General features: G+C 42.1%; 1 protein-coding gene across 1 annotated transcript; it reads right to left on the reverse strand.

The window, feature by feature from the left end:
* Window positions 1-1,130: 1,130 nt before the first annotated feature.
* Window positions 1,131-11,468, reverse strand: LOC121617554 (V-set and immunoglobulin domain-containing protein 10-like 2). The gene is made up of 12 exons (XM_041952746.1): window positions 11,399-11,468; window positions 10,045-10,398; window positions 8,586-8,861; window positions 7,061-7,336; window positions 5,942-6,229; window positions 5,607-5,864; window positions 5,231-5,521; window positions 4,071-4,415; window positions 2,929-3,051; window positions 2,810-2,834; window positions 2,580-2,680; window positions 1,131-1,273 (listed from the first exon to the last, which is right to left on the reverse strand). Exons 1-12 carry the CDS (start codon window positions 11,466-11,468, stop codon window positions 1,131-1,133), a joined length of 2,550 nt encoding a protein of 849 aa, XP_041808680.1.
* Between the last annotated feature and the right edge of the window lie 2,229 nt (window positions 11,469-13,697).

The raw sequence follows: 13,697 nt of genomic DNA on the forward strand, positions 1-13,697 counted from the left end.
CCCCTTTGTATGTATGTCAAGACTACCAGACTCGTCTGTTGCGCAATCTTGAAGATTTATTAAACTGCACTTTATTCACAAGAGGTGCATTTAATCTGTTCTTAGTTTTAGTCAAGTTTAAGCTTTGTGAAAAGTACTTGGGAGTCACACCATAGGAGCTTTTTCATGTTTGCTTAAAAACTGTAAAAAAGTTATAGATGAACTGCATAAATGTTCAGTATGTTCACATGAAGCATTAAAGAAGCAACACTGGATTTTACATGCACAAAATATTCAATCTTTATTCTGAAAAAGACAATATTCCCACTAAGCTGTTTACGTGGCTAATTGACATGAATATTCCACTAATATTGCGTTTGCATGCTGCTGTGCACGTTAACGAACACAGCATCGCTCTCTCATTGGTTTAAACGCCTTCTTGAAAGGAAACCAGTTGATATCCAAGTCTGCATTCTTGTGTGTGTGCATCTTTACCACAGCCTTGCGTTTTGTGTGTTGGCTAGACAATGCACAGAACTGACTGTAAACAGGCAAAAGGCTGTGTGTCACAAACTGCGGTAAAAACCCCAACATATGCATATTCCCAATGAGCTGTATTCCAAAGAATGTTCCCATGTTTTAATCAGAAAAAACAAGGAATGCTTTGGAAAATCCAACAGGAATATGTTGCAGATTAGTGTGCATGTAAATGTAGTCATTGTCAGCTAAATGTTCCATGATAAATGATGCATATAATAATGATGACCACTGACTCTATTTTAGGGTTTGATATGAGGTGTTTTTGCCAGTATTTATGCAAATATATGAGCCTACAAGCCTTTTTGTGTGAAATTTTTAGATAATAACAACCTTTTGTATTAGCAGGTAGCCTGCTAATACAAAAGGTTGTTGTTAAAAAGCACTCCTGTTGGCTAAGCATTATACATGCATATCATTTAATGTAGAAATCAATGGATCCCTTGTGACAACATGTTTGTTGTGAAACATCCATGAGAAAAGTTTGTAACTGTTTATTGTAGTTGAGTTGAGATATAAGTCACCGGCTACACACTGTAATGATGATGTGCAAACTGTTTACAGAAACATTAATGCCAGGGTAAATTACATCTGAAGGAGGCTGAGATATGGGACTATGATCCTGTAGCCTTGACGGTGATGGTGACGCTGACAGGCTCATTATCATCACCAGGAGGAGGGGCTTGGCTGGGTTGGGTGGCACTCAGGGGTGAGGTGGTAAGGGGTGAAGATGCCCGAGGCAAAGCCATGGTTGGACCTGGAAATGTTCAGAATCAGGAAGACGAGCAATAAGATTTTTAGGTGATGCTGACAGGACGACTTCAGGTCTACATTAACACAGATGGCTTTCAAAGCTTTCTATATGACAGCACCTACACAAGGCACACTCCCTCAAGTGTTCTTCATTTTGCTTTCGCATTTATATAGCAGCAGCTACTCGCTATGTAAAGATCTAGTGGAGTAATGGCGTCACACTCTCTCTGTATGTTGTAATCCGAGCTTCTCTATTCTTTGTCTTGCTTGCCGGTCCTCATGTTAGTGTACGTGAGTCCCTTCATGTGAAGCTGTCGGCCTTCCTCTCATTTATAAAGAGACAAACAGAGTGACCTCTCACATGGGAAATGGAAGAGTGCAGTTCAAAGCGCTCAGCAGAAGACCTTCACTTCCAGTGGACAAACTTCAGCTACTCAAAGGTTTTGTACTTGATGATTTAGGTAGCTAGCCTTAGGAGGATCACTAGGGGGCTAATGTTTACATTCGAAGGATTACGGTCATTCAGCAGGAAGAAAGAGCTCCTTACTAAGATTAATACATTATTAATGTACAACTGTACTGGAGTAATGGAGCTTAACAATGTTCTGCAAGGTAAAATTACTCTTTTTGTCAATGGAGTCTGGTAATGTACAGCAGGGAAGAACTGTGTGTAGAGCCAGAATATTTCTGGCATGTAACTCTGTGAATTAAGGGTTTATTTCGACCAAACCAGAGTTGTTGATTCTTGGAACAGTGAAGAGACTAACCAGATTGCGCTGATCTGCAAAGTAAAATGACAATATGACGAATGTTTCTGGTTGAGCTTTTGATTTTACCACTTTATGCAAGATTTGATTGCTTGTATGGAAGTAGGTGTTTCATTGACATCAGGCATTTCAAACTGATTCCATGAAGGGCCATGTGGCTGCAGGTTTTAGTTCCAACCAAAGAGGAGCACACCAGGCTGGAATCAATTAATCAGCTGATCTCAGTCATCAGCTGATAACTAAGTGATCCCTTGATGTTGATTGGTTGGCCTGGTGTGCTTGGTTGGAACGACCACTGACATAGTTTTGAGATGTATTAATACAAAGATAGAGGGTGTCATCAAGGAAGCAAATAAACATAAAAACTTTTCATTTCGGATTTTTTTTTCTCAAAGAAACATGCAATGTAATTTCTGTTGGACTTAAAGTTGAGAGACCATATTAAAAGACTGGTGTCCAAATGAGTGTGGTAACCTTTGACCTTGTATAATCCAGATTTAAGACCGCATGAATATGACTTTGTTTGATGTGGGTGCATCTTGCCTGAACTGGCTGATCCACCAATCTCCTCTATTCCTCCGTCTGACCCGGCTACCACTTCATCCTCTGGGAAGTTGATGTTTTCCCTCGACTGGCTGTGCTGCCTGGACACACCAGAAGAAGAAACTCTTTTAACAGCCTCTGTAACATTGGCTATCAACATGATGACAAACAGCAATTTAATTCCTTGTGGTTATATATATATATTCATAGACAATAATACAGATACTTACAAACCAAACAGCATGTCATGTAGTCCTGGGGGGAGAAACATGGAACATTAATGCAACATAAAGGGATAATGGCTTCATAATTCAACTCATTAGGATGCTGGTGCTTGCGTAAGACTCACTAGGATTGTTGTTGCGGTTGCGGATTATGAACATGAGTAGCAGCACTGTGACGATGGCTGCAAAGAGCATCCCACCTATAGCTGCTCCAATCACAGCAGGGTACACATTGTAGCGTGGCTCCGCTGCAACACATCACAGTTACACATTGCAAAATAGTACACCTCTGACAAAACAGACAGTAGCTACACTTGATAAAGGCCTCACATTGGTTTTCATTGTGTTTTCACCCCCCTCTAGTGGTTTTAAACCCATGTCAGCAGTACATTAAAGCAAAGCTGTGTAGCTTTTGCAAGAAGAAATAAAACATTCTTCCTGTTACAAATAAAAAGTTGAATGCATAAGGTATAAAACACATCCTTGCTCAGTCCAAAACACAGTAAAGCTGCTGCAGCCTTACTTGATCTGTTGTGACCAGTAGCTTATGGTGGCTCACATTAGAAAACTTTAAGTAGATATTGCTGTTTAACTGATATCACAACTTTTTTTTCACTCCTGGTACTGGTACACCTTGTTTTAGTAATTACTGCCACTGCAGTGGCAAGTTACATCCTGCTGGCTCACTTTAAAGTAAACCCTGTTGAACTGAACGTAGATGTGCATTAACATGTGACAATACAGGGGTTGAAAACCACTGGCCTATCCTACCCTGACGCCTGACCTACAAGTCTTTCTACACCCTAAACTATCACCTGGATTGGAAACTGCATTCAAATGCTACTTTTCACAGCACAACTAACACAAAAAAATTGCAAGAAGCACACTTAAAGGAAAGGTAAGAAGTAGGGCAGTGAAGGAGGTAAAGAGGAAGTGAGTTGAAGGTGTTAAGCAATGAGGTGTGTAATTGTTTGTATGTGTTTTTTCTTTGTGTAAGAGTCTTTCACCTAAGTGGATAACAAAAAAAAGAAAAACAAAAATGTTAGACTATCATTAAAACAGCAGAGCAAGACATAAGCACCATCAATGTTTGCATAATCACCTAACTCACCTGTCACCTTTTAAAATTTCACATTACTCGCTTCTCCTGCCTTTACCCATTTGTTATCATCTGTTTGTTAAGACATCCCTAACACAAGCACCTGTCCTTGCTCAGTTCTCTGCCAGTATGTGATCACACTTTCTTCATTCTGTTCACTTACTATACCTGGAGTCTTTGCTGCAGAAGGGTGTCCCAGGGTGCGGTGGTTGACAGGTATGATGCGGAACTGGTAGGTAACGGTTGGTGTCAGTCTCCCTACTGTATGACTCCTGACTTCTGGGTCCTGGATGATGCTACGGTACCAGACTGGTGGACCGATCCTCTCCTCCTTTGAATTATTCCTGCTGCCTCTTCTTCCTGGTCGCTCTGACACCCATACGTGCTCCAGGATGAAACCTGTCCAGCCTCCTTCTTCTTCGTTCTCTACCTGCCACTCCAGCTCCACCTCGTTACGCAGTTGACTGTTATACATCACTTTGATCAGGGTCGCATTGGGAGGCATGGGGTGCCCTGATAAAGAGACAATATGCACTTCAGTTGGTCCACCACATTTGGTTTAGACTGAAATATTTTAACAAATATTGGATGCATTGTCGTGACATTTTACACAGAGCTCTGGTGACTTTCCTCTGATGCCACAATGTGGACAAATATTTGATTATTGCAGGATGCTCATTTTGTCCAAAACATTGGGTCTTACACCTGCACCACCCTTCATAGACTTATTTCAAGATGTAGCATAAAAATGCCCACATGGTCTTGTATGCATTCTTGCATATGCATCCCAGCCATTGTTGGTAATTATTACATCATTAGGAATCATAACCTCTTTCCTTCTGTATTCCCCTTTTTCTTTTTTTGTTGGGGGGCTACACTCATAAGTTGCCATTTTTTAAATCTTGTGTATCACAGAAACACTGAGGGACAGCACTTCTTATTGGGTGAGACCAGCACCCGTGAAGTTAATTAATTAACATGTTATATCTCATTTTGTTTGATCCAAACAAAAACCAAAGTGTAAAAACTACAAGTTGTGTTTTTTTCTGATTTGTTGGACTATTTTTTGGTTAGGAGCTGTGACTTTCTGGAGTCTTTGCTGGTTGCCTCGCAAGACTACAGCAGGTCAATACTCCCAGGCCAATAAACAGACTAATACATATATCTGCCTGTCTTGCCGTTGTCTCTGGTTTCTGGTCTTTAAGGTCTAAGCTAAGCTATCTGCTGGCTATAGTTTCATATCTCACTATTCCTTTGAAAAGCTCTGGCAGGAAGACAACAGATATAAGTAAAAAAAAAAGAGAGAGAAAGAAAAAACTATTTCTTACTCTTGACCACTAAAGTGACGTTAATTTCAGTCCCTCCCACTGCGTTGGAAGTGGAGCACCTGTACTCGCCGCTGTCTTGAGCCTCATGTGTGTCTCTCACAGTCAGATTGGCCCATGCAGATGTTCGCAGCAGTGTGTACTTTGAGGTGCCTCGGACATCCACACCCTGATTGTTAAACCAGGTGATTTCGTTGACGGGAAGGTAGTTGGCTCTCAGGTTGCAGGTGAGCTGGACATCACTCCCTTCGTATACAGACACGACCCTGCGCTGCGTCAACAATACAGGAGCCTCTACAGGTGACAACATATGAATCAGTTAGTTCATAAATCATATCTGCTATTTGTTCTAAGGTTGGGTCTGACAATGTGCGCTGACCCAGTGTTAGCCTGCAGGTCTTGGTTTGGACCAGAAGTGGATGCTTAGCATGGCAGGTGTAGGGTTTCCCGCTGTGGGCGGTGCCGTAGCGAAGGATCAGGATGTTGGAGTTTTGTTCCCCGCCTTTTGCTTGGCCACCCGGGCCCTCCCACCACACCAAGGCTTTCGGGGTCCCTCCATCCCAGGAGCAGGACAGCATCAGATACTGTTTGTTGTTAGTCACATAGGCAAAGCAGACTGGTTCTGCAGGGGGGACATCTGGCGGAGGAGAAGGGGTTTAAGTGAGTGGTTTGGAGAACAGTGAGCATACAAATCTTTCCGTTTCTCTTCCTTACATGTGCGTGTGCTGCACACTGTCGAGTGTTTGAGTGCCAGGTGTGAGCCCAAGCATGTAAACGAGCTGTTGTTGGAAGTCAGGCCTTCGCTCGACAGCAAGATGGCAGTGTTGGTCAGTGGATTTGTTTCCTGCCCTGTGTCAGCCTCGTCGTGTCCCACTTGTTTCAGGTCTCCGGTCCACTGGAGGGAGGGGAAGGGGAAACCGCCGGGCCAGGAGCAGAGCAGTCTCAGAGAGGTGTGATTCAAAGCTGCCTCCACAGAACAGGAGGGTGAACCATCGGGCGGGTCTGTGGGGATAAGATACAGCATAACGAGGCAGTGATGTGCAAAGTGGGGGTTACATGAGGTCATCAGGGCCAGAGAAAGTGCCTGGGAGGCTACATTATTTAGGATGTTGGGTGTGATTTATCCTACCCAAATTACAAAGGAAGAAATATGCTTTTCATTAAACATCTTGGAAGCTTTTTTGTGGTAGATCTGAGTAAACAAAGACCTGCAAAGCCTGTCTCTCCAACATGAATCATTAAACAGAATCTCTATATCTCTCGGGTATCTTTTTCAATCAGACACTCAGCAAAACCAAATAGAAGAGCAGAATGACAAGCACCTGGCCTTCTAGCCAACCAACACTTGCCATGGCTGTGACATCACAGCGAGGTACCTGCCAGAGATCCCATCAACCTCCCAGATGGCCCGAACAGGAGAATAGGTCTGCAGCGTTTCCACACTCTGCTGTGGTGTGTTGGCGTGTGAGTGTTTGAGTTCATAATAAGGAGCTTGAAATATGAAAGGTGACGAATGAGTGAACGAATGGAGGAGAAAGGAGGTTTCTGCATCACGCTGAAAGCAGGAGAGGTTTAATTGGAAGTGAGATGGTCAGGGAGTTGAATTTATCGTAGGAGACTCAATGAAGATGAAAATCAAAGGTGATAAGATCCCGGACTTGTGTTCTCTTAGTCTTGTGCTATAAATGTCAAATCTGGATGATTTAATCACATCACAGTCTTTTGCACTCCTCGCCATTTGCAGCACCAAGACAGAAGAACACAGATTAGGACTGAGTTGAGAGGTTCAGAGGAGGACTGATGGCGTGGTCCAAGGTCAGAGGTCAGACTCACAGTAGACAGTCAGGCTGATGGTTTTTTTGGAGCGGGTGTTGAGGTAGGTGTTCTGCGCCAAGCAGGCGTAGTCGCCAGTGTGCATGCGGAGGATCTTGGTGATGGTGAACTGTGGTCCGGTGTAGACCTGGGAGTTGTTGTAGAACCACACGTACTGACTGGCCGGGTTGGACTGGGCTTGACAAAGTAAAGAAACAGTCTCTCGCTCCAGGGCTGAATATCCCCGCTCTGTGATACTGTACGGAGTCACGTCTATCTGAGGAATGTCCGGGCCAACTGAGGAGAAAGCACATGAACACACTCAAGATATGACGGACGTGTTACGCATACAGCTGAGCAACCTCACGTTCAGCTGCCTGCTGAAAATATTGCGATGAGAGCAGTGAAAGTGAACCAGATGATAAAGTTGTGAGCCGAGCTGTAGATTCAGGTGATGATTCTCTGTAGCTGCATGACTGCGAGCAACGTCTTTCATGTTGTCACACTGTGTTCACATCGTCATGTGACACATTGTTATTGTCAGATCTCATTTACAGCCATTTTAGAGTGAACCGAATTGATCTGGATCCAACAAACAGGTTGATCATTTTCAGACTGTTGACAAATCAAAGCTCAATAACGTATCTTGGCTGAGAGTTGATTGGTTGTTTGGTCACTGTCAATCAAATCTGACCAAATCAAACCACGACCGCAAAGTCCTGATTAAATGGATACATTGGATGATTTGAACACTCAATAAATAAGGCCTAAATGCCTAGTCTATTGTTTGCTTATTTATTTTTCAATATTTTGTGTTGTAGAGATTTGAAGCCAAGTTTTAAGGGGTTTTGAAAGAAAAGGTGAATGGTGAAGAAATAAGGAGTTCTTAGTGTTTAGTTGAAATAAAAGCAGTAAAGTTGAGACCCTTTTTTAAAAAAAAAAAAAAAAGGATAAATCTGAAACAAGCCTCTTAAAATATTGACCTTTCCATCCAGTTTTTCATTGTATAATGTCAAACAGTCATGACCTCAGTGTCCTCAATGGTTGCTATGGCATTAGCATGCACAATACAAGCAGGTTTGGGAAATACAAGCCAAAGTAGAAACAACGCAACACGTTTCTCAAATGCAAACAGAACAGAAGAGAAGGAATTTGAATAAGCAGATATTTGAAGTTTAGCTGAATTAAGACTAAAACATGAAAGCGTATGACTAATGGTTTATCAGACTCATCATTCAAGACATGCTACATGGTGACATTTTCTTTGAGCAGGACAAATGCTGAAGATGCATGTCCTCGCCATTTATTGATTACTCACACATTAAATGCCAAAGACAAGAAAGGAAAAGACATCAAAGCATAACAGTCATGCACGCTCATCTCCAGTTTCTGCTTTTGGAGGATTGGAACCTTAAAATGTTACCATGGTTTTATCTGACAAAGTAAAAAAAAAAAACTTAGTACCCGAAAACACTTTTGCCTTGTACAAAATATTCGATGAAGATAGAAAACCCAAATCTTACTCCAAAACCCCAAATATACTCACAGATGGTGTCCAGCCATAACCGGTTTGAGCTCTCGCTGTTGACGGCGTTGCTGGCCACACAGCGGTACCAGCCCGTGTGGTTACGGTTGACGTCTGTCACGTTGATGACGCTGGTGTTGCTCTGTGCAAAGACTGAGACGTTGCCACTGCGAGTCTCGTGTTTCCACAGATACTGGATAGGCCCGGTCCCGTTTTCCAGATTGCAGCGCATCCACATTGTGGATCCTTCCACTGGGGATGCATCGCTCATCAGGAGGTAAGGCTTACTGACGGGAACTGTATTCAAGACGAGGTCAAAATTCACTGTAAACCAAATTTGTAGCCATGTTGTTTTATAGCCAGTGAATTGCCTTTGTTGCTCTTTTGGTTTATGAACAGAGTGAACAAGATTTAACATTTCAATTAGCGAGCTTCAGGGTGCTGATTGTCATGTTTTTTTAATCTTTTGACAGAGCAAGCACAGCTGTTTCCCCCTTTATCCAGTCTTAAAGGATAACTTTTATTAGCCCCAGAGGAGCGGCGCGTATATCCGTATAAAGCGAGTACTCGGGGCATCCATGCGCAGCCTCTATATAATGCATAATCTGTGGCGAAACTCGTTCATATTCCAATATTTTGTTATGATATGCTGGTGCTATTCCCCTCTGAGCCCGTGGTGGCATGTTATCAACATTCGGCGTCTCTAGACAACTACCTCTGGATGATGTCATTACCGAACGCCGCTGCAAGCAGCCAACCACAACACGGCTGACTCTGCAGCTGTCGGCTACGAATACGCAACAACGAACCATAGCTGTGCCAAACTACAGCTAAACTGGCCGACCGCCGGCTCAGAGGGGAATAGCACCAGCATATCATAACAAAATATTGGAATATGAGCTGCAGATTATGCATTATATAGAGGTTGCGCATGGATGCCCCGAGTACTCGCTTTATACGGATATACGCACCGCTCCTCTGGGGCTAATTTCTTCAAAACGACTCCAAATGTCACCAAAGTTGTCGGGGTGAGTAAATGGTCGTATTTAATGCTACAAATAAGGACCAGGTTGTAAAAAACAAAAGTTATCCATTAATGCTAAGCTACACTAACTCTCTCCTGGCTAAACAGTAGCTTCATATTTACAGACACATTTTTGATCTTGAACCCGCTCTGTGCAGTTGTAAAGCACAATAAAATCCTTCTCCAACTGTTGTGATGGAAAGTTGCAGAATTATGTGCCAAGATGAATTATAACTTACACACTTCACAACAAAAACAGCTGTCACATAACACCCAAAATTAAAAAGATTGGTAAGTTATAGTCTGGTGATGTTGCTCTGTCAAATCATATGCACACATTATGCAGCTCAGGGCAACTGTTTTGGATACATGCTGGTATTCAAACACCACTACCCTGTTTTGGTTCAAGCCAAAAAGTTGAGTCCCCTCCTGTGTCAGAGTACAAGGAAGTCTTACCTCGGACAGAAAGGTGCACGTAGTAGTAGTAGACTTTGGGCTCCCGTTCTATGTCATAGAAGGCCTGGCAGGTGAACAGGCCGTGTGCAGCAAGGGCCAGTTTCTCGATGCTCACGGCCGCACTGTTTGAGATGACCGTCAACTTTCCAAGCCTCTCGGCCAGCTTCTGGATCCTCGTTCCTTTCCCCAAATCATACACCACAGCTTTTATAGCTTCAGTACTGGGCTTGGTGAAGCTCCATATGTACATGTCAGGTAAGGTGGCACCGCACTCCAGGATCACTGCTTTGCCCACCACGCCATACACACTGGTGTCCCGGTACACCACCTCCCAGTTGTGATTGATCTGCACAGCTGGAGGAGGGGGAGGGCACACAGACATACATTTGAAATTAGCGTGTGCATGTGCGTGTGTATGTGTGTGTAGGAAAAAGAGACGGCGGCGCCATGTGCCCTGCCAGGGTTCAGTTACAGGATTGATTACAATAGGTTTCAGACACACTGCCATAGTTTAATAAGGGATTCCAAAACAGATAACTGAATTTGTCAAATGATATTTCCAACCACATTTAATTTATCATCTTTTCTTTTGCTTTAGTCTCTCTGCTGCCATCCTACAGAAAACATAGCCAGCAGTCAGGGATGGCCCATGTGGTTGAAATTAATGTCACAATATTGGTACAAATATTCTCCAATTGATAATTCTAGTATGTGCCAAGTCACGTATAAAATAATCAATCTAACTTTCAGTGCGATGGACTGTGTTCCACCGTTATGCATAACATCAGACAAAACTCCTCATATGTGTGAAACGAAACATGCCAGTGTAGTTTGCTATCAACAGTTTGCATAGAATTGATCAGTACTGACCAAACTGATATATGTATCAATATTAGCTGATCGCAGATGTATTAGTAGTGACAAGAAATAGGAGCACAGAAAAGCCCAGAGTGAAGATTTGTCTGAGGACATTTGAAATCAGAGTCAACGCTTACTCTTCGTTCCACACTGACAATTTTTAGATTTCAAGTGTAATTTCCCACTGTAAATATCACATTCACACATTTAAGTGATCGTTATCACAACATTTTTCTGTACATGTCTTATATACATTTATTAAAAAAAAAAGAATATCAATACAATGCTATATCTACAATATCAAGTGATAGTATATAACAGAATTCCAGCTGATTTTACTGAAAGAAAATAAATGATAAGGAATTTTTGCTCTGCTCTATTAGCAGTTGTTTTAATTCATCTTAATATATCAATGAACAATTCAAATATATTTTAAATAAAACATTTGAACTACAACTATGATAAGTGTAAATGAATGAAAACATGTTAGACTGACCGTTTGTCGTGAGGGTGACCAGGCTGGTAGGTAGAAACAGGAAGGCCAGCCCTAGCAGTTGGGCCACCATGGTATCATGATGATCCTCAGTCCAACAACCTCTTTACTGTAAAAAAAAGTAGTAGTAGTGATGATCAAAAGATCAAAAGGTAAACCACAAAAACTGCCCTCGGTTCCCCTGCGATGCCTGAGGTTGTGTCTTTTCTTCTCTCCCATCCGGAGAGAATCCGGTGGCGGGCACTGACTTCATTAGACTAAGAGTAGGAAGGGAAGGAGGGTCACTAAACTGATTTGAGCTCAATTATTCATGTGTTTTTCCTTTCTCTTTATCCCTCTATCCCTCTTTCTTTCTGCTGTGGGGTTAGAATAACTCGGCGATACTGAGCTCATCTATTATACAAGACAGACGCATGGGTGCACAGGTTAGCCTTCCACAGACACACACACACACACACACACACACACACCTGCACATTAACTAATAAGAGACATTCAGGGTCTCAACTTGAACATTCCTCCACACAGGCCTGTCATGTTAATCTGCACTTAAATCTCTTCATTCACCAGTCAACGCTGAAAATAACTGACTATTTACAGTCTTTTCTCCAGTTCAAACTGGTGTTGTGTGATAAAAGTGGGAATGCCGATGAATGTTTCATGCGGATAGGAAGTCGAGGGGAATTAAAACTTATATCTTCTTAGATTTTCTTTGCCTTTTGTTTGTGTTAGTACAAGCTTAAGGACAAATAGATCTCATAGGCTACACAAACAACAGAAGTTTTAAATTGATCGATGATGAGCTTAACTAAAGCACTCATTTATTTAAGTACTGTAACATCAACTATATTTCCCTCTGTTTGTCATCTTGGTCGAGTTGTAGAATTAAAGGCTCCAGATTTTAATTTCAGAGGTCACATGAGGACCAGAGAGCAGAGTAAACTCCACTGATGGGATTAGGATTAAAATAGATTTATAAATCTGGCATCTCGTAACGATGGTCTGTGTTTCCTGCTGTGAACTCAACACTCTGCAGGCCACCATTTAAAGTCCAGTTAATGAGAGGCTGATCAGTTATTTTTATTCACGTTTTTAAAGAATTTTAATGTGAGTTTATGTGCTCATAACAGAGAAAGAGAAGAGGAGACACCGCTAAGTGGAACCACGGGTGTGTAATGTGAGACGAATGTCATGAATGAATGCAGGATGGAGATCAGTTTTCGTAAGTTAGCAGAAACGAGGACTGAAAGGCAGCAGAAGCTTAACAGGCACCGAGGATTTAGGTTATCATCCATATCCAGAGAAAAATAATGCATAAAGAAAAATACAATAATAGGTTCCAAGACCAAGTAAAATATATTTCTCTTCAGCTGTTTATCAAATTGAAATGCAGCGTGAAGTCCTTTTCATCCTCATTTATTTCACTTCAAAACCATACAGAGCATAGAATCAGTATTTTACATAGACACAAACATACTTTCTTAACACTTTATTCTCTTTGTATTCTGAATGTTGGAATGTGAAGAAAGATTATGTGGAGAGATGAAAAAGATGCAGCTGAAGAGAAAAGGACGTGGAAAACTGAAGCTTGGGCATGCCGAGCTGGCCGCTTAAACTCAAGATGAACATCAAGGCTGGAAAGTCTGTGAACGCCCCACGAGAGGCGAGAGTTGGCAATTCATTGTTAGAGATTTCATCAGCACACAAATGCAGCTTTAGACACAAAGAACAAGCTGGGATGAGCATATATGAAAAATATGAGGGCACATCTCTGTGTCTGGATGCAGAGGTGCTTGAAGTGTACAATCAGGTTTCTGGAGCTTTTTTGTGACTAACAGCTGCCTGCGCTGTCTTTAGATTGCTTTAAGTATGGTTATATTATTCACTATGCTTAGGTAAATGCATTGAGTTGATCTGTTCTTTATTTCCTTTTCAAGATGTGAACAGGATGTACAGAATATCCCCTTTGATTGAGAAGACCCAGGCTGTAGTGAACTGTGTGATGTGACCTCATAACTAGGTCAGAGAGTGACGGATTATATTTAACACAGTTACAGTTTTATGAACACACAAAAAATGGTGACTATAATCCTGAATAATTAGCAAAACAAGGTTAAAAGTCTACAGACGAGCTAGCGGCTCTGCGAGGCTGTACGAGAGCACAGGGTCCTTTGAGCTCAACGCTAACAGTAGCTTGCCAGTAGCGACCATGCTACCGTGCTGATTTGCTTTTCACCATAATTCACCATTTTAGGTTAGCATGTTAGCATGCTAACAATCGCTAATTAGGGGAGGATGAATA

The sequence above is a fragment of the Chelmon rostratus genome, chromosome 14 (assembly GCF_017976325.1).
Source record: "Chelmon rostratus isolate fCheRos1 chromosome 14, fCheRos1.pri, whole genome shotgun sequence".
NCBI classification, from domain to species: Eukaryota; Metazoa; Chordata; class Actinopteri; order Chaetodontiformes; family Chaetodontidae; genus Chelmon; species Chelmon rostratus.